Here is a 21,430-nt window from a genome sequence, read left to right on the forward strand (position 1 = left end):
TAAGCAAATATAATTACACTCAATAAATAAATTGTAAAATACTTTAACTCCATTATATATAAAAAACAAAAAGAGGGGGGAAAAAAAGAGAAAATAAAAAAAATAAAAAATAAAAAATTAAAGAATAATAACAATTACACTTCTAAATACTATCTTAAACTTATATAAATTATTCAAAAGCTAGATAATATTTTCTTATATCATACTTATATTGTATAAAATTTATTCATCAAATTTTTGCCATTTCCGCTAAGTAAGAAACTTTAAAAAACCATTCTTGCAAAGTAGGCAAAGATTCCTTCTTCCAATATTGCCCTATTAACAACCTAGCCGCAGTAATTAAATTTAACATTAAAATAATCTCTTTATCATCACAATCAGAAACAATACCCAACAAAAACAATTGTGGAGTAAATTTTATCCTTCTTTTAAAAATTCTTTGAATATTCCACCATATCTTAATCCAAAAAGCTTTAATACTTTTACATGACCACCAGATATGATAATAAGTAGCATCCGAGCAGCCACATCTCCAACATTTAGGCTGCAGGTTTGGATACATAGGAGACATTTTTTGTGGATCAAGGTGCCATCTATAAAACATTTTATAAAAGTTTTCCCGTAAGTTTTGGGCTTGCGTGAATTTAACATTCCTTACCCAAATAATCTCCCATGTATCTAATAAAATCGGTTCATCAAAATTTTGTGCCCACTTAACCATGCAATCTTTAACTAGCTCTGCTTCTGAATCCAATTCCACCAAAACACCATAAATTCTTTTAATGTGGGTTCGACTTTGATCTCTAATTTGTTTTAACAAATTCTCATCCTCTCTAAGCAAGCCCACCTTATAATCTATCTTCCACCTTTCCAATAATTGTCTATACTGAAACCATGAATAAATAATATTTTCTTGTGCTAATTCATCCATAGATTTTAATTGCCAATTTTTACCATCCCACTTAAGTAATTGTGTATAAGAAATAATATCCATCTTAACTCCTCTCCTTATTCCTTCTATTGCATGCCATGGAATAGCCCATAATGGAATTCTTGAATCACTTCTATAGTATTTCTTCCAAACCCGAAGTAAAGAAATTCTTAAGATATGAGATCTAAAGACCCTATCAACCTTTTTATTATAAATTAAATAGGCATGCCATCCAAAAAGTAAATCCCATCCCTCCAAAAGGAGTATATCTACATTTGTTAGATTAACCCAATCATTAATTGATGTTAAAACCACAGCATCGTAATACAATTTCAAATCCGGTACCTTAAGTCCACCTTTCTCTCGTATATCTTGTAAAATTTTAAGTTTTACTCTTGGTTTTTTCCCTGCCCAGATAAATTTATTGATACCTTTCTGCCACTCATCTAAATTTGCTTCTTTCTTTAAAATAGGTATCATTTCAAACTTACAAGAGTCTTTGTTATCATCCAGAAAGGAGGAAACACAAGACAGTGGGGAACACAGGAAGATCCTGAGGTAAATTAAACAGCAGGGAGAACACACAGAAGAAAAAAGACGGCAGGGAAGGGAAACGCCCCCTTTATAATTAAGGCAACCAATCACAGTGTAGCGCGCCTTCTGCATGAGCAGACAAGACAGTGGGGAACACAGGAAGATCCTGATGTAAATTAAACAGCAGGCAGAACACAAAGAAGAAAAAAGGCTGGGGGGCGAGGGAAACGCCCCCTTTATAATTAAGGCAACCAATCACAGCGCAGATCACCTCGTGCATAAACAGACAAGATAGTGGGGTAGATAGGAAGATTCTGAGGTAAATTAAACAGTAGGCAGAAGACAGAGAAGAAAAAAGGCGGGAAGAAACGTAAGCTGGATGGATGGGAAAGATGGAGGGTTGGAGGGAGAAAAAGAGATCAAAGCTACTCAATGTACTGGCTGGGGAATTCTGGGAGTTGAAGTCCAGCCATCTTCAAGTGGCCACGGATGAGAATCACCATCCCAGAGGCTGCGAAGCTCTCGATGGGGGAGGAAATGCTTTCCAGGCAATCCTGGCGGTGGAGTGTTTTGCCCCTGCCCCGTCCCCCCCACCAGTCTGGCTGTTCTTTTCCACACCCCCAACACCCCCTTTATGAAAATGGAGACCTGGTGGTCAGCCAGAACCGGGAGCTGCCTTCAACCCCTCGTCCATTTTCTCTTCAGTGAAAGTGGCCAGGCTGGAGGTAGGTTCCTGGGGGGCGGGGGAGGGGAAGAAAAGTTTTCTAGCTTCTGAGGTAAATGAAACAGTAGGCAGAACACAGAGAAGACAAAAGGCGGGAAGAAAGGAAAGCAGGATGGATGGGAAAGAGGGAGGGAGGGAGGGTGGGAGAAAAAAGATCAGAGCTTCTCAACACACTGGCTGGAGAATTCTGGGATTTGAAGTCCAGCCACTTGCAAGTTGCCAAGGATGAGGAACGGATGGATAAAATGAAATATTATGAATATGTTTGATTTATTGATTAACCCAGGCAATATATATAATGGTTTTGATTTATTAAAGGGGATATTGTGTTATTAAGTAGATGATTTAATATGATGGGAAATAGATTATATTCAAATAGATAAAATATGTATTTTGGATATTATAGTTTGTTATGAAATGAGATAAGGGAAATTTTGGTTACCCAAAGTCTGAAAATTATAAATATCAAAGGTTAAATTGGAATATTGATAAGAAATTAAAAACTGAGTAAAAATCAATAACAGGATATGGATTGTTTATGAAGAGTGAATGTAATTCTGATATGTATAAGCTAAAAATTTATTGATAAATGTAATAATGATGTTCTTATTGAGCTGATATAATTAGAAATGTACTAATCTGAATATGAGACAGTAAATGTTAAGGGGAAAAAGAGAAGAAATATCTGAGATTTCCACTAAGATTTTGTTATTGAACTATCGATTAACCCAGTCACTGCGCTGCTTTTTAAATATTCAAATGTAAAATTGGAAAATTAATAAAATATTATAAAAAAACCACAGATGGATTGGAAAAATGGATGGATGGATAGATGAGGAAGGAGGGAGGGAAGTAGAAAAAGAGATCAGAGCTTCTCAACATGCTGGCTAGGGAATTCTGGGAGTTGAAGTCCATCCACTTGCAAGTTGCCAAGGATGAGAAACGGCTGGCTGGCTGGCTGAAAGGATTGTAAAGATGGATGGATGGATGGATGGATTGGAAAGATGGATGGATGGATTGGAAAGGTGGATGGATGGATTGGAAAGGTGGATGGATGGATTGGAAAGATGGATGGATGGATGGATTGGAAAGGTGGATGGATGGATTGGAAAGGTGGATGGATGGATTGGAAAGGTGGATGGATGGATTGGAAAGATGGATGGATTGATGGATTGGAAAGATAGATGGATGGATGGATTGGAAAAATGGATGGATGGATGGATTGGAAAGGTGGATGGATGGATAGATGGATTGGAAAGGTGAATGGCTGGATGGATTGGAAGGATGGATGGATTGGAAGGATGGATGGATGGATTGGAAAAATGGATAAATGGATGGATTGGAAGGATTGGAAAGGTGGATTGATGGATGGATGTATTGGAAAGATGGATGGATTGATGGATTGGAAAGATAGATGGATGGATGGATTGGAAAAATGGATGGATGGATGGATTGGAAAGGTGGATGGATGGATAGATGGATTGGAAAGGTGAATGGCTGGATGGATTGGAAGGATGGATGGATTGGAAGGATGGATGGATGGATTGGAAAAATGGATAAATGGATGGATTGGAAGGATTGGAAAGGTGGATTGATGGATAGATGGATTGGAAAGGTGAATGGATGGATGGATTGGACAGATGGATGGATGGATTGGAAAAATGGATGAATGGATGGATGGATTTGGAAAGATGGAGGATTGGAAAGATGGATGGATGGGTGGATGGATTGGAAAGATGGATGGATGGATGGATTTGAAAGATGGATGGGTGGATGGATTGGAAAGGTGGATGGATGGATTGAGAACCACTGTCCTACAGGTTCTCACTTCTCTTCCCTTCGAGCCTGACGCTTAAGATGGCCTTCCTAGTGGCCGTCACATCAGCTAGGCCAGTGGTTCTCCACCTGTGGGTCGGGACCCCATTTGGGGTCGAACGACCATTTCACGGGGGTCGCCAAACAACGCAGTCCGCCATTTTTCCCCCCCTTTTCCTTAGCTGTGCTCCTCCCTTTTATTCTGTTGGCTTTTGAAAGCCAATAGAATAGACTCTCTTGAATAGAGTTTAATTCTATTGGCTTTCAAAAGCCAATAGGAATGGTCCAGGCTGTCTCTGCCCTGCTGAGCCCGCCAAAAATCCCAGTCTGCCAACGGGGATGCACCAGTTGAGTAGTCCTGGACTTACGACCGGTTGAGTAGTTCTCGACTTACGACCGGTTGGGGGGCGCAGCATTAAAAAGGTTGAGAACCACTGAGCTAGGTGTCTCTCTGAACTGGCAGCCCTGTCTATCAGAGACGACTTATGCATCTTTCACGTCGACAGGGTGCCCCAGCCCTGGTCCCACCCACTCCGCCCCGCCTGCCCTGTCCCCGCTCCGCCCCCGCCCACCCGCAAGGCCACTCCCCGCCTCCACGGCCGGCCGCGGATCGCCCAGGCGACCCAGCAGGACCACGGCGGCCACGCCGTCTGCCCGCACCCCGCAGCATTGATTGCGCGCGACGGGGCACGAGGGCGGAGTCTTGTCCCCGCTGCCCGGCTGCCATATCTTTGGCTGCGCTGCTCCATACGGGCCATGCCCGGGCGCAACTCTCCTCCAGGGGGGGCTGTTGGGGGGGAAGGGGCCACGGGGGGGAGGTAGGGCTGGGGCGACGGCGTACGTGCCCACAGAGAGGGCTCTGAGTGCCGCCTCTGGCACACGTGCCCTAGGTGTGCCACCACTGCCTGTAAGGGATTCCTGCTTGAGCGGGGGGTTGGGCCAGATGACCTCTAGGGTCCCTTCCAGCTCCATTTGTCTATGATTCTGTATAAAGGTCTCCTGCTTGAGCAGTGGATTGGACTAGATGACCTCCAGGATCCCTTCCAACTCCATTTGTCTATGATTCTGGAAGGGTCTCCTGCTTGAGCAGGGGGCTGGATTAGATGACCTCTAAGGTCTCTTCCAACTCCACTTGTCTATGATTCTGTAAGGGTCTCCTGCTTGAGCAGGGGGTTGGACTAGATGACCTCCAGGGTCCCTTCCAACTCCATTTGTCTATGATTCTGGAAGGGTCTCCTGCTTGAGCGTGGGGTTGGACTAGATGACCTCTAAGGTCTCTTCCAGCTCCATTTGTCTATGATTCTGGAAGGGTCTCCTGCTTGGGCGTGGGGTTGGACTAGATGACCTCTAAGGTCTCTTCCAGCTCCATTTGTCTATGATTCTGGAAGGGTCTCCTGCTTGAGCAGGGGGTTGGACTAGGTGACCTCCAGGGTCCCTTCCAACTGTGTTATTCTGTAGGGGTCTCCTGTTTGAGCAGGGGGTTGGAGTGGATGACCTCCAGGGTCCCTTCCAACTCTGTTATTCTGTAGAGGTCTCCTGTTCGAGCAGGGGGTTGGGCCAGATGACCTCCAGGGTCCCTTCCAGCTCTGCGATTCCGTTAAGGGTCTCCTGCTTGACCCCGGGAGCTGGAACATAAATAGAAGAAAAAAAAACCCTAAATAAATAAAACATAAATAGGGCTCATTAGTGCCTGCCTAGTGCCGGCAGCAGCTGCTCAAATATGCAGACTGTCTTACTGAGGGCTAGAAACCTGATTAGGCGTGTGCGTGCCGCAGAGGTGTACATTGGGGAAGATCTAAATAGAGGTGTTCCCAGGTGAGGCCGAGGGCTTGGGGACCGTGGCTGCTTCGTGGCCAATCCGTCCTCACTAATTTCCACCGAGGGAGGGGCAGGGTGTGTGTGTGTGTGTGTGTGTGTGTGTGTGTGTGTGTGCGCCCAAGCCATCTTGCAAAACGCTCGTTTTGTTTGTTCAGTTATTTATTAGATATTTTCTTATCGGTTTTCGCTCCGCCTCGATTACTTTACAAGCAATTCAAAATGGCGGACGTACATAGTATTCCTTCTTCCTCTTATTTTCCTCAGAACGACAATCCTGTGAGGAAGATTGGACTGAGAGAGAGAGAGAGAGAGACAGGAAATGCCCCCCCATCTGGCTTTCGTGCCTGTGGTAGGACTCGAACTCACCGCCGCCTGGTGATTGGGCCCAAGTCGCCCCGCCGACGTTCGTGCTGAAGGCAGGACTAGAACTCAACGTCTCCTGGTGATTGGCCTAAAGTCGGTGGGCCCAAATTGGGACTAGAACTCACCCTCTTCTGGTGATTGGCTCAAAGTCACCCAGTAAGCTCCTATACCTAACATGGGGCTAGAACTCCCAGTCTCCTGGTGATTGGCTCAAAGTCACCCAGTTAGCTCCTATCCCTAACATGGGACTAGAACTCACCGTCTCCCGGTGATTGGCCCAAAGTCACCCAGTTAGCTCCATACCTAACATGGGACTAGAACTCCCAGTCTCCTGGTGATTGGCTCAAAGTCACCCAGTTAGCTCCTATCCCTAACATGGGACTAGAACTCACCATCTCCCGGTGATTGGCCCAAAGTCACCCAGTTAGCTCCTATACCTAACATAGGACTAGAACTCACCGTCTCCTGGTGATTGGCCCAAAGTCACCCAGTTAGCTCCTCTCCCTAACCTGGGACTAGAACTCACCGTCTCCTGGTGATTGGCCCACAGTCACCCAATTAGCTTTCCTGCTTAAGGAGGACTAGAATTCTATATCTCCTGGTAATCGGCCCAAAGTCACCCAATCGGCTTTTGTGACTAAGGTGGGACTAGAACTCCTCGTCTCCCGGTGAATGGCCCACAGTCATCCAGCTGGCTTTCACGGCTAAGGCAGGACTACAGCTCCCTGTCTCCCAGTGATTGGCCCAACGTCAACGTTCCTAAGGTGAGACTTTAACTCACCCTAACCTGGCGATTTGCCCAAAATTACCCAGCTGGCTTTCGTGCCTGAGGTGGAACTAGAACTCCCAGCATGGATCTTCCCCCCCCCCCAGGACATTCCCCCTGCTGGCTGGAGGATTCTGGGAGTGGAAGTCCTCCCCTCTGAAAGCAGGCCGGCTGGGGGATTCTGGGAGTGGAAGCCCTCCCCTCTTAAAGCAGGCCGGCTGGGGGATTCTGGGAGTGGAAGCCCTCCCCTCTTAAAGCAGGCCGGCTGGGGGATTCTGGGAGTGGAAGCCCTCCCCTCTTAAAGCAGGCCGGCTGGGGGATTCTGGGAGTTGCTCCCCTCTTAAAACCATCACGATTGCCAAACTCTGCTTCATGGAGACTTTGGCCCCCCACCTCCTGCACCCCCGATCTGGTCACTTGGAAAGGGTCTGGGGGGGGCACCCGTTGGAGACCCAGGCCAACACCCCTCTCTTGTGCAATGCCTACACAGCAGCAGCAGGGGAGCGGGTGAGAAGTAGGGACGGGACACAACCGTTTCCCCCCTTTCCCCTAATTGTTAAACCCCCCCCCCCTTTGCAGAGAAGCCATGCAAAAGTAGCAGGACGGTGGCTTAGCCCACCCACCTTCGCTGGACGGCAAGGAGGAGAGAGTCAATGCTTTCCCACGCTTGGGAAAGTCGGTTTTGGTCGACCGTCGTCCCAAGTCGCTTTCCCGGACCGTCTCCCCCGCCCCACCCCCCGGCAATGTCTCACAGATTGTGTTGCTCGCAGCCCCCACGAGACCCCGGCGAGGGGGGCAACCCCGGATTCCCCACGGCCACCAGGGGGGTGCAAGGGGGGATGGGCCGCCCCCCGAAAAGCAGGTCGGCCACCCACCGGCTCCTCCGGAAGGGGGCGGGCGGCGGTCTCCGCCGTGGGGCGCCAAGATCGGGCAAGATGGCAAGCTGCGCCTCGGCGAAGCGCAGCGGCCGGCTGCGCGCCGCTTCCAGCACGGCCGCTCGGTCGGCGGAGCGGGAGACGCGGAAGAGCAGCGGGCGCGGCTTGCCGGACGAGTCCCAGCTTCGGATCCGGCGGGCGCTCTCGATCTCCAAGACCGGCGCTCCCGGGCGCCAGCCCAGCAACTCCGGCAGGGCGCGTCGGAGGAAAGCGGCCGGGTCGCCCCCTTCGGCCCCCTCCGGCAAGCCCAGAAGGCGTAGGTTGGCACGGCGGGAGCGGCTTTCCAAGGCGCGGCAACGGTTCTCCAGGCGCCGGGCGTACTTGTCCAGGCGGTGGTTCTCCAGGTGCAGCGCGGCCAGCTCCAGCGCCCAGCAGCGAGCGTCCTGCTCCAGCTGCAAGACGTGGCTCTGCAGGCCGGAGAGGTCCCGGCAAAGGCTGCTCACGTCGGCGGCCAGGCGGCCCAGCTGTTTGGAGACGAGGGGCTGCACGGCTCCCGACTCGGCTCCGTGGGAGCAGCTGCAGAGTCCCGGAGCCGCGGAGCGGCTGTTCTTCGCCTCTGGTCCTGCATCCAAGGCCGGAAGTCTTCCTTTGTCCCTGGCTGGGAAAGACGGGAAGATCAGCGTGAGACCCTGATCGTCATTCTGGAGAGAATTATCAATCAATCAATCAACCAATGAGAACAGAGTTGGAAGGGACCTTGGAGGTCATCTAGTCCGACCTCCTGCTCCAGCAGGAACCCCTTACAGAATCGTAGACAGATGGAGTTGGAAGGGACCTTAGACGTCATCTAGTCTGAGCCCCTGCTCCAACAGGAGACCCTTACAGAATCGTAGACTAATGGAGTTGGAAGGGACCCTGGAGGTCATCTAGTCCAATCCCCTGCTCAAGCAGGAGACCCTTACAGAATCGTACACTAATGGAGTTGGAAGGGACCCTGGAGGTCATCTAATCTGACCCCCTGCTCCAGCAGGAATCCCTGAGAGAATCATAGACTAATGGAGTTGGAAGGGACTTTAGGGGTCATCCAGTCCAACCCCCTGCTTGAACAGGAAAACCTTACAGAATCATAGACAAATGGAGTTGGAAGGGACCTTAGAGGTCTTCTAATCCAACCCCCCTTGCTCGAGCAGGAGACCCTATACCATTTCAGACGTGTGGCTGTCCAGTTTCTTCTTAAAAACCTCCAGGGATGAAGCATCCACGACTTCCAGTGGCCAGTTGTTCCACTGGTTAATTGTCCTCCCTGTTGGGAGCTTTCTCCTTAATTCCAGGTTGCTTCTCTCTTTGGTCAGTTTCCATCCGTCGTTTCTCGTCCTACCTGCAGGAGCTTTGGAGGATATGTGGACACCCCCCCCTCTTCTTTGGGGTGCTCCCCCAAATACTGGAAGGCTGCTATTGTGTCCCCCCCCCCTAGTTTGTCTTTTCACTAGTCTGGCCCAACCCAATTCTTGCAACCGTTCTTCTTTGTATGTTTTAGATCTCTGGGCTTTTAATCATCGTAGTTGCTCTTCTATTCCATTCTATTCTATATTCTATTCTATTCCATCCCATTCCATTTTATTCCATTCCATCCCATTCTATTCCATCCCATTCCATTCCATTCTATATTCTATTCTACTCCATCCCATTCCATTCTATATTCTATATTCTATTCCATCCCATTCCATTCCATTCTATATTCTATTCCATTCCATTCTATATTCTATTCTACTCCATCCCATTCCATCCCATCCCATCCCATTCTATGTTCTATATTCTATTCCATTCCATTCCATTCTATATTCTATTCCATTCCATCCCATTCCATCCGATTCTATTCCATTCCATTCTATTCCATCCCATTCCATTCTATTCTATATTCTATTCTATATTCTATTCTATTCCATTCTATTCCATCCCATCCCATTCCATTTTATTCCATTCCATATTCTATTCTACTCCATCCCATTCCATTCCATTCTATATTCTATTCCATCCCATTCCATTCTATTCTATATTCTATTCTATTCCATCCCATCCCATCCCATTCCATTCTATTCTATTCCATTCTATTCCATTCCATCCGGTTCTGTTCTGTTCCATTCCATTCTATTCTATCCCCCCCCAAAGGTCAAGATCTGATGGTGCCACTTTTCCCGGGCAGGTGGCGGGGGGCTCAGCCTTGCCAAGGACTCCAACACCAACTCCCATCCGTGCTTCCCAGCTCTCCTTACGTTTGTCCGCTCCTCACCCGTTGCAGAAGCTCTTCGGGCTCCCATCCGAAACGAGGCCGGGGGGTTCCACCTGGGAGGGTCACTCTGCATATGTGCAGAGGACCAGCTGTTCCGTGGGCAGGAATGGCCGTTCTGCTGGGGCCCCGATGTCCCCTCGTCACAAGTGGGGGCACTGGAAGAGACAGCACCTATAGAGAGGACAAGGGCCCCAGGCTGGTTAGTTCGACGGAGTTGTGTTCCTCTAGGCCAGAGGTAGGCCATCTTGGCTCTTTTATGACTGGTGGACTTCAACTCCCAGAATTCCTGAGCCAGCCCCGCTGAGGGGACGGGGAGAGGTTTCCAAGCTGAGCCAGGCTGGCTCCGGAATTCTGGGAATTGAAGTCCACGGGTCATAAAGTGGCCTAGGCCTAGACCAGAGGTAGGCCACCTTGGCTCTTTTATGACTGGTGGACTTCAGATCCCAGAATTCCTCAGCCAGCCACGCTGAGGGGAAAGGGAGAGGCTTCCAAGCTGAGCCACGCTGGCTCAGGAATTCTGGGAGTTGAAGTCCACGAGTCATGAGGGGGCCTAGGCCAGAGGTAGGCCACCTTGGCTCTTTGATGACGCGTGGACTTCAACTCCCAGAATTCCTGAGCCAGCCCCGCTGAGGGGACGGGGAGAGGTTTCCAAGCTGAGCCAGGCTGGCTCAGGAATTCTGGGAGTTGAAGTCCACGAGTCATGAGGGGGTTAGGCCAGAGGTAGGCCACCAGAGAGAGAGAGGAGGGAGGGAAAAGATGTTCTCTTTTTATGGACTCCGTCGACTTCAACTCCCGATCCTGAGCCACCACCTGAGGGGAAGGGAGTGGTTTTCCAAGCTGAGCCAGGCTGGCTCAGGAATTCTGGGAGTTGAAGTCCCCGAGTGATAAAGCAGCCTAGGCCAGAGGTAGGCCACCTTGGCTCTTTTATGACTGGTGGACTTCAAATCCCAGAATTCCTGAGCCAGCCACGCTGAGGGGACGGGGAGAGGTTTCCAAGCTGAGCCAGGCTGGCTCAGGAATTCTGGGAGTTGAAGTCTCCGAGTGATAAAGCAGCCTAAGCCTAGGCCAGAGGTAGGCCACCTTGGCTCTTTTATGACATGTGGACTTCAACTCCCAGAATTCCTGAGCCAGCCACGCTGAGGGGAAAGGGAGGGGTTTCCAAGCTGAGCCAGGCTGGCTCAGGAATTCTGGGAGTTGAAGTCCACACGTCATAAAAGAGCCAGGGTTGCCTATCCCTGCTCTAGGTTGATCAAATGCAATGGTTCAGCTCTGGGTGCCCGAATTTCCGAGCGTTTCTCAAGCTTGGCTGCTTAAAGAGGGGTGGACTTCGACTCCCAGAATCCCCCAGTCAGCATGTTTTAAAAGGGGAGGACTTCAACTCCCAGAATCCCCTAGCCAGGATGCTTTAAGAGAGGTGGACTTCGACTCCCAGAATCCTCCAGACAGGATGCTTTAAGAGGGGTGAACTTCAACTCCCAGAATCCCCCAGTCAGCATGCTTTAAGAGGGGCGAACTTCAACTCCCAGAATCCCCCAGTCAGCATGCTTTAAGAGGGGTGAACTTCGACTCCCAGAATCCCCCAGCCAGGATGTTTAAGGGGGTGAACTTCAACTCCCAGAATCCCCTAGCCAGGATGCTTTAAGTGGGAATGACTTCAACTCCCAGAATCCCCCAGCCGGCCTGCTTTAAGAGGGACGGGCTTCGACTCCCAGAATCCCCCAGCCAGCATGCTTGAGGAAAGGTGGACTTCGACTCCCAGAATCCCCCTGTCCTCTGTCTTCTGTCCCGTTGGAGATGCAGCCTCCCATACTCGCCTTGCCAGGATTTCTTTTTGCAATGGGCTGCTTGCTCTTCCTCCTCCTCCTCCTGGTTGTGCTGCGGTTGTCGGGGCCTCTTCCTGGCCAAGGAGGGGCAGGGCCTGGGGGTGCTTGGGTAGGCAAGCTCCTCCAGGCAGCTGAGCAGGCCCTGGAGAGGCCTGCTGCCGGTCAGCCCTTCGGAGCAAAGGGAGAAAGACGTCACCCGGCCGTTGGCGGAGGCCGATCGCAATTCACCCTTCCCCTCCCCTGCAATCTTCCCCCAATATGGCGGCAGCACACCGGGGCCTCCCCTCCGAAGGGGAGCAGGATTTGAACTCGGGGCCACGGCAGGATAAGAGCCGGGAGGAGATCCTCCCCATCCTCTTGACAGAAGCTCAGAGTAGAACTGGGGAGGGGGGGAAGTGTCCTTGGATGGTTTCCTCGCAGACGTTTCGTGACCCAACTAGGGAATAGCATCAGTGTTCGAAGGCTGAGAGGTGGCTGTGGGGAGGAGGAGGAGGAGGAAGGACTGTGGGGTCCTGGGTGCTCTCTGAGCTGGGTGGTTTTCTTGCAGACGTTTCAGGACCCAACTAGGGAACGTTATCAGGGCTAGAAGGGAGGAAGGAAGGAAGGAAGGAAGGAAGGAAGGAAGGAAGGAAGGAAGGAAGGAAGGAAGGAAGGAAGGAAGGAAGAGGCGGAGGAGGAGGAGGAAGGACTGTGGGGTCCTTGGGGGACCTCTGAGCTGGGTGGTTTCCTCGGAGACGTTTCATGACCCAACTAGGGAACGTCATCAGTGCTGGAAGGAAGGAAGGAAGGAAGGAGGAGGAAAAGAAGAAGAAAAAGACTATGAGGTCCTTGATGCTGTCTGAGCTGGGTGGTTTCCTTGCAGACGTTTCAACTAGGGAACGTCATCAGTGCTGGAAGGAAGGAAGGAAGGAAGGAGGAGGAGGAGAAAAAGACTATGATGCTGTCTGAGCTTGGTGGTTTCCTTGCAGACGTTTCAAGACCCAACTAGCAAACATCAACAGTGCTAGAAGGGAGGAAGAGGAGAAGGAAGGAAGGAAGGAAGGAAGGAAGGAAGGAAGGAAGGAAGGTAGGTAGGTGGGGTCCTTGGTGCTCTCTGACCTGGGTGGTTTCCTTGCAGACGTTTCATGACCCAACTAGGGAGCTTCATCAGGGCTAGAAGGGAGGGGGGTTTGTGGAGAAGAGGAGGAGGGGGAGGGAGGGGGAGGAAGAGGACTTTAAGCTCCTACGTACTCTCCGACATTCTTGCAGACGTCTCACGACCCACCCAGGTAACGTCAAGACTGCTGGAAGAGAGGCAGTTTCCAGGGAGGAGGAAGAGGAAGGGGCGGGTTTTAGAGGGAAGAGGAGGACTGTGGGCTCTCTGAACTCGTTGGCTTTCTGGCAGCCATTTCACAACCCAACTTTCATCCTATCTCAGCTGAGGCTCCCACCTTGGTCACCAGGCAGTGGCTGGACCTGCTCTTCCCCCGGACTCCAGTCCGTGTCTCCTTGAGACGTCCCATCCCGGGAACCGGGGCCCATGGGGCTGGAACACCTCGGGGTCCGGGCTGACGTTGTGTCCCTTGGGTCCTTCTTCAGCTCGTGGGTGAAGATCTTGTTGACGAGAGCTGCACCAAGCAGAAGGACGGACAGTGAAGAACGCGGGGCGGGCGGCTACTACGGTTGGACACCCCAAGTCTCAGAGATGCTTCCTTACTCCAGAGATCCTCAGAGGTCACAACCACCGAGGCCATTGGAGGAGGAGACGAGATCTAGGAAGATTCTCCCACCTACTCCTCGGATGGGTGGACAATTCTGAATCATCACGATCGGCTCGGTTTGGTGACCACCCAGTTTTATCGGCCTGTGAGAGTCCTGGATTGTGAGACGTTCAACTAAGTTCTCCTCAAGAGAAGTTCTCCTCACTCTACTTTTGCGTGGAAGCCGCCAGGTTGTTATCTGGGGGGCTCCAAGGAAGGAACGAGGCGTCACCATCAGCCAACCACAATCTTCCAGGCCCCGATAATTGCTCTCCGTTCGCTGGACATTTTCAACAAAAGATTGTGGACAACCAAACATTTGGGGTGGGAGAAGGACTTCTGCCTCGGACAAGGAGTTGGACTATAGAACAGGGGTCCCCAACCTGTGGGCTGCAGCCCGCTACTGGTCCGTGGCCTATTTGTGACCTGGCCGTGTGAGCAGTGGGCTAGTGTGCACGTGTGTGCGCGTGCATAGCCCCACTTCTGCAAGTGTTGTGGACGATTGCAGCCCAACTCGCACAACGGTCACGGGCGCCCCAGACCTTCACTCACATAAGGGTAGCAGGCACTTGTAGCCTCACTTGCACAGGGCGTGCAAAAGCTCGGGGCCTCACTCGCGTGAGCATCGCGGACACTTGTGGCCCCACTCGTGCAACAGCTGCTCCTGCGCGCGCATTTACATACGCCCGCCCTGCCCACAAAACCATCCCTTTTGCCCAGGGGTGGGATTCAAATACCTGAACCTCTGGTTCTCTGCGTGGATGCAGGCCTAGAACGGACTTCCGGAAGTGACATCCACGCACTTCCGGCGGGCCGTTCTAGGTCTGGGAGACCTCCTCCAGGCCTCCGAGGCCTAGAATGGATTTCCGGAAGTGACATCCACACACTTCCAGTGGGGCGTTTCTAGGTCCGGGAGACCTCCTCCAGGCCTCCGAGGCCTAGAACGGATTTCCGGAAGTGACATCCACGCACTTCCAGTGGGCCGTTTCTAGGTCCGGGAGACCTCCTCCAGGCCTCCGAGGCCTAGAACGGATTTCCGGAAGTGACATCCACGCACTTCCAGTGGGCCGTTTCTAGGTCCGGGAGACCTCCTCCAGGCCTCCGAAGTCTAGAACGGACTTCCAGAAGCAGCATGGGTTCAGCCGGTTCTCCAAACGCAACAAAATTTAGCTACGGCTTCTACCAAACTGGTGGGAACTGGTTGAATCCCACCACTGCCTTTGTCCCCTTCCACCTGGGCCACCAACCCAGAAAGGTCCCTTCTTGCCCTAGAATTCTATCATCTACACCAGGGGTGTCAAACTGCCAGCCCGTGGGCTGGACACATCATCCGGAAGCCGCGCCCACCCCTTTGCTGGCAATGGCAAAACCATCCCGATACAGTGCGCTACGTCACGTGACGTCGCGAGTTTGACATGTCTGATCTCCACTTTGGCTGCTGTGCAGAAGGCTTCCTTCCTGCTCTCTCCCTTAGGGTCCTAGAGGTTCTCCAAAGAATTCTCCCCCTCCCAGCCAACCTTGATCCTCACCCAAGATCCTGGTTTAAGTCCCCAAAGAGGTCAACTCAGCATCATAAAAGCCACCTCCCTGTTACATACGTGCGGAAGGTGGTACATCTTCTCTTGCTTCGGAGGCTCTGGACGTCACAGCTCGCTGAGTTCCGGAGCGTTGTAGCGGGGTGATGGAGGGAAACATCTGCTTGACCCCCGTATCCTTTGCGTCATTCTCCGGGTTGCCAAGGAGAGAGGCAGAAGGTGCTTCGTCAACGCTGTCCGCAACGTCGGCCTCTTGTGCGGAGGCCAACTTCTCTTCCTCTTCTGCAGGAAATTGGGTGGACAGATGTTCCCTCTTGGGCTCCATCGTCACTTTTGGTCCCACGAGGACATCCCTCTCAGATCCTGGGAATGTGTCCAGAAAGTGGGGGGAAAAACCATGTAACAGGACATGTCCAAGATGGAAGGTCTCGTATTTCATATCCTGCTCTGGACTTGATGCGCGAGACTCATCTGGACCAGCGGTCCCCCACACAGAATTGGACATTTAGGCACGGACCCTTGGTTGTGCGTCCTTCACCCTCAGCTCATTTATGGCCGGCTTTCCTCCTCCACTGGCCCTCCACTGGCCTTTCTCCATGGCCAATGGCCCCCTGGTCCTCCACCCCTCGCCCTTGCAGATCTGTCACCAGGGCCGGAGGGAGGGTGGTGGTGGGAGTAGCAGCCACCAGGGCCACTGGGGGGGAGGTCCTGTACAGCCCAATAGCCTGAGTGAAATGACAACTGGATGGACGGGTCAGGCCAAAGGGCCATGGAAAATGGCCGGGGGAGGGTCAGCGGCGGAGGAAAGCTAAGGCAGGTGACTGAGGGTGAAGGAGGTGCAGCCAAGGGTCCATCTCCTAAACCCTCCCAAACTGTCCCCAATGCCACGATTTCAGCCCACTAGCGAGCTGCAGCCAGTTCGGAACCGGTCCACACCAGTGGCACGCAAGCGCGCACGGAGTTCCACTTGTGCGAGCGGCGGGCCAGCATGGACACACGCAAAGCAACATTTGTGCAAGCCGTATGTGCCTGTCGCTTGTGCAAAGGGAGCGGCGCGCACGCGCGCGTTCACTCGCCGCTGGTACGGAACCATCCCTTTTCCACTGCCACCGCGGGTCCGCAAAACCCGGAAGGTTTGGGACCGCTAATTTGGACGGCTTCTACTCCCACTCCTCAAAACATCCAAGGCCTCTCCAAGCCCAGCCCTAGGCCCACCTGGTGGCTGATGCCGACCCAGGCCACTGTCCCACCAGGCTGAATTTCCTGGGCTCTGTTGGTCCCTTTCGGTTTCACTGCAGCTGGAGGAGGAGGAGGAAGAGGAAGAGGAGAAGGCGTTCGGCGTGTTGAGATAACTTGGCCGTCGTATGGGGATTTCCTTCAGGCAGTTCATCAGCCGGTGGAGGGGAGAGCTGTCGGCAGCCGTGTCTGAAGCAGAGGCGCATTGTTGAGGAAGGGTCCCTGCAGGGAAAGAGAGGCGGACCGACGTCGGTTCTGGAAAGGAGGATAAAGCTGGGTTGCTTGATTGTGTATTGAACTGGACCAAGCTATGTCCCCCCCCCCAAATGTTGGTCCATCTGGCACAGCCCAATCATGTCATAAAGAATTCTAATATCTGTGTGTGTGTGTGTGTGTGTGTGTCTGTTTGTGTGTCTCTGTCTCTCTGTCTCTCTCTTTCTGTGTCTCTCTCTTTCTCTCTCTCTCTCACTGTCTCTCTCTATTTGTCTCTGTGTGTGTGTCTCTCTCTGTCTCTCTCTCTCTTTCTGTCTCTCTGTGTGTGTGTCTCTGTCTCTCTCTCTGTGTGTGTGTCTTTCTCACACTGTCTCTGTGTGTGTGTGTGTGTCTCCCTCTGTCTCTGTCTCTCTCTGTCTCGTTCTGTGTGTGTGTGTGTGTGTGTGTCTCTGTGTCTCTCTCTCTCTGTGTCTCTCTTTCTTTCTCACTGTCTCTCTTTCTCTGTGTGTGTGTGTCTCTTTCTGTCTCTGTCTCTCTCTGTGTGTGTGTCTCTGTCTCTGTATGTGTGTGTATGTGTGTGTCTTTCTCTCTGTCTCTGTGTGTGTCTCCCTCTGTCTCTGTCTCTCTGTCTCTGTGTGTGTGTGTGTCTGTCTCTCTGTGTGTGTGTCTCTCTCTCTTTGTGTGTGTTTGTGTCTCTTTCTCTCTCTCTCTTTGTGTGTGTGTGTGTCTCTCTCTCTCTCTCTTTGTGTGTGTGTGTGTCTCTTTCTCTCTCTCTCTCTCTCTCTCACTGTCCATCCATCCATCCATCCATCGTATCTATCACCCCTCCATCCATGACATCTATCCGTCATATCTAATCTATCTATCTCCATCTATTCGGAGCAGGATTGCTTGTGTGGTTAGGATGCAGGGTTGGAAGTTAGCAGCACGTGTTGGAGACCCAAGTGCTGCCTTGGGGCAGGGTGGAGCTCCCGTCCTTCCCTCCAGCTCCTGCCAGGGACAAGGAAGGAGCCCTCAACTGGGCATCTCCTGGGCATCATCTCTATCGCCCATCCACCCATCGTATATATATTCATCAATCCATTCGTCCGTCATGTCTATCTATCATCCATCAATCCGCCCGTCCATGTTCTATCTATCTATCTATCTATCTATCTATCTATCTATCTATCTATCTATCTATATCATCTCTATATCATCGATGTTCTATCTATCCATCTATCCATATCTATATCATCTATCTATCTATCATCTATCATCTCTATATCATTGATGTTCTATCATCTATCTAATCTATCCATCCATGTATCTATCTATCTATTTATCTGTCTGTCTGTCTCTCTATCAATCATCTATCTATCTATCCATCATCTATCATCTCTATATCATCGATGTTCTATCATCTATCTATCTATCTATCTATCCATCCATCCATCCATCCATCCATCTCTATATCATTGATGTTCTATCTATCCATCTATCCATATCTATCTCTATCATCTATCTATCTATCATCTATTTATCCATCATCTATCATCTCCATATCATCAATATTCTATCATCTATCTATCTATCTATCTCTATCTACCTACCTACCCACCCACCCACCCATCTATTATCATCTATGCCCATCCATAAATCCATCCATTGTATCTATCATCTATCCATTCATCCCTCCAGCCATCCACTGTATCCGTCCATTATGTCTATCTCCCATCAATTCATCCATCTGCTATCAATTAGGAGCACGATGGCTCGTGTGGTTAGCAAGACCCGTGTTCGAGACTTGAGTGCTGCCTTGGGGTGGGGTTGAGCTCCTGTCCATGGCTCCAGCTAGTGCCAGGGGCATGAAAGGAGGCCCTCTCCCAGGCAATAGTGAGGTCACTGGCTAATCCTTTCAACCCAGAAGTGCCTCAGTGCTCCTGACATGAGTGGGATGCAATCTCCGTCCATCCATCCATCCATCCATCATATTCATCATCCATCCACTTATACAGGTCCATCCATCCATCCATCATATTCATCATCCATCCACTTATACAGGTCCATCCATCCATCCATCATATTCATCATCCATCCACTTATATAGGTCCATCCGTCCGTCCATCCATCATATTCATCATCCATCCACTTATATAGGTCCATCTGTCCATCCATCCATCATATTCATCATCCATCCACTTATATAGGTCCATCCGTCTGTCCATCTGTCCATCCACCCACCCATCCATCCATCCATCCATCATATTCATCATCCATCCACTTATATAGGTCCATCTGTCCATCCATCCATCATATTCATCATCCATCCACTTATATAGGTCCATCCGTCTGTCCATCTGTCCATCCATCCACCCACCCATCCATCCATCCATCATATTCATCATCCATCCACTTATATAGGTCCATCTGTCTGTCCATCTGTCCATCCACCCACCCACCCATCCATCCATCCATCATATTCATCATCCATCCACTTATATAGGTCCATCCGTCTGTCCATCTGTCCATCCATCCACCCACCCATCCATCCATCCATCATATTCATCATCCATCCACTTATATAGGTCCATCTGTCTGTCCATCCACCCACCCACCCATCCATCCATCATATTCATCATCCATCCACTTATATAGGTCCCTCCGTCCGTCCATCCACCCACCCATCCATCCATCCATCCATCCATCATATTCATCATCCATCCACTTATATAGGTCCATCTGTCCATCCATCCCTCCATCCATCATATTCATCATCCATCCACTTATATAGGTCCGTCCATCAATCCACCCACCCACCCATCCATCCATCCATCCATCCATCCATCATATTCATCATCCATCCACTTATATAGGTCCATCCGTCCGTCCATCCATTGTATTTGTCTACCATCCGTCCCTCCATCCATTCGTTGTATTTATCATCTCTCCATCTCCATCCACACGTCAAATGTATCTATCACCCATCCATTGTATCTGCAGGGAATTCTGGGAGATGAAGTCCACACGTCTGGTAGGAGACGGACCACAAAGGGCTGACAGGACGTGGCTGGAGGGCAGCCCCAGAGGAACCCCATCTTCCTGCCCACCCTATCCGGCCTCCGTTCTCTTGAGAAACCCCGGAGAAACCCCGGAGGACTAGAACCTTGGAGGTGACCCTGAGGCCAAGTCCTCCAGCACCTCCAGAACAGGATCTTACCTGCAGGCCCTGGCCTTGGCGAGTGAGCCTCCTCCGTTCCCGCCCGCTTCTGAGCGCCGACACCGCGCCTGGCAGGGCTGGCGTTGAGGAAGTCTCTGCTCGGGGCGATCTCGTTCAGGCAATTCTCCAGGCCTTGAAGGGGTGGGACCCTGGGGGGGCTCCCTCCTGTTTGCAAAAGGTGAGTTGCTGCTACTGTTGGAATCCCACTGTTCACACACAGGCACGCACGCGCACGCACACACACCACACACAGGGTCCCTTTTGCAGGGCATCCTCAACTTACGACGGGTCACTTGGGAACTGTTCCAAGTTGACAGACTTCCCCCCCCCAAAAGGGTCCATTAGATGTTAGGCAGGTAAGTAGGTAGGTAGACAGGATGGATAGACAGATATAGATGGATGGATGGATAGGTAGGTAGGTAGACAGACAGACAGACAGATAGATAGACAGACAGAAGGGATGGATGGATAGACAGATATAGATGGATGGATGGATAGATAGACAAAAGAGATGGATGGATGGATAGGCAGATAGATAGATAGATAGATAGATAGATAGATAGATAGATAGATAGATAGATAGATAGATAGATAGATAGATATAGATAAACTGGATGGATGGACAGATATAGATGGATGGATGGATGGATGGATAGATAGATAGATAGATAGATAGATAGATAGATAGATAGATAGATAGATAGATAGATAGTCAGACAGACAGATAGATAGGACAGAGAGAAGGGATGGATGGATAGACAAATATAGATGGATAGATAGATAGGCAGATAGATAGACAAGACAGATAGATAGATAGATATAGATAAACTGGATGGATGGACAGATAAAGATGAATGTATGGATAGATAGATAGACAGACAGACAGAATGGATGGATGGACAGACAGATATAGATGGATGTATGGGTAAGAGAGAGAGAGAGAGAGATGATGGATGGATGGACGGACAATGGAAGAATGGGTGGGTGGATGGACGGACGGATGGACAGACAGACGATGGATGGATAGGTGGACGGACAGATAGGATGTAGCTGAGCTACATCTCTGGCCGCCTAGCCTTCCCCCTTTCCCCACCCTCCATGCCTCCCCCTGGGGAGGAAGTGGGGGCCACCAAGCTACCTCTCACCTTCCTCCTTCCTGGCCCACGTCGCTGGCTCGGGTGTCCACTGCCGGCGTCTGTCTGGCGAGCTGTGGATGGAGGAAGTGACGGACGGGGACCATCGCTGGCTCTGGATGTCCTTCAAGCACTTCTCTAGGCCTTGCAAGGGGGTGCTGCTTTGACTGAACCCTACAGAGCAGGGGGTCCTTATGTCAGCATGGCAACTCAGACGCACACACATCCCACCAGATCTGAGCCCCCAACCCTCTCACCTTCCTCTCTCCTGGCCGACGTCCGTCTGTGGAGACCGTCTGGGGAGCTGCTGGTGGCCGGCGAACAGGCCCGGCTGCGGGAACCCCACGGGGTCTCCTTGAACCCTTTCCCGAGGCCGGGCAAAGGACTCTGGGCTTGGCCAAGCTCTGCAGAAGACAAGTAGGTGACAGCTGGACCA

General features: G+C 50.9%; 1 protein-coding gene across 9 annotated transcripts in view; it reads right to left on the bottom strand.

Annotated features, from left to right (window-relative positions):
* Positions 1-7,530: 7,530 nt before the first annotated feature.
* The window catches only part of LOC120317782 (protein KRBA1-like), a 42,428-nt gene continuing 28,528 nt past the window's right edge, over positions 7,531-21,430 (bottom strand). For 7 of the 9 annotated variants that reach the window (XM_039364698.1, XM_039364666.1, XM_039364648.1 and 4 more), the window contains 9 exons: positions 21,252-21,398; positions 21,007-21,168; positions 19,862-20,026; positions 16,429-16,704; positions 15,277-15,576; positions 13,370-13,546; positions 11,931-12,107; positions 10,117-10,287; positions 7,531-8,484 (listed from right to left, as the gene is read on the bottom strand). In XM_039364698.1, coding sequence (XP_039220632.1) covers positions 7,700-8,484; positions 10,117-10,287; positions 11,931-12,107; positions 13,370-13,546; positions 15,277-15,576; positions 16,429-16,704; positions 19,862-20,026; positions 21,007-21,168; positions 21,252-21,398 — 2,360 coding nt within the window. In that variant the 3' untranslated portion in view covers positions 7,531-7,699. Of the gene's footprint in view, positions 8,485-10,099; positions 10,288-11,930; positions 12,108-13,369; positions 13,547-15,276; positions 15,577-16,428; positions 16,705-19,861; positions 20,027-21,006; positions 21,169-21,251; positions 21,399-21,430 lie in introns of all 9 variants that reach the window. The other 2 variants (XM_039364657.1, XM_039364708.1) reach the window with 2 other exon arrangements.

This window comes from Crotalus tigris, unplaced genomic scaffold (assembly GCF_016545835.1).
Source record: "Crotalus tigris isolate CLP2741 ecotype Arizona unplaced genomic scaffold, ASM1654583v1 scf7180000017592.2434428, whole genome shotgun sequence".
NCBI classification, from domain to species: domain Eukaryota; kingdom Metazoa; phylum Chordata; class Lepidosauria; order Squamata; family Viperidae; genus Crotalus; species Crotalus tigris.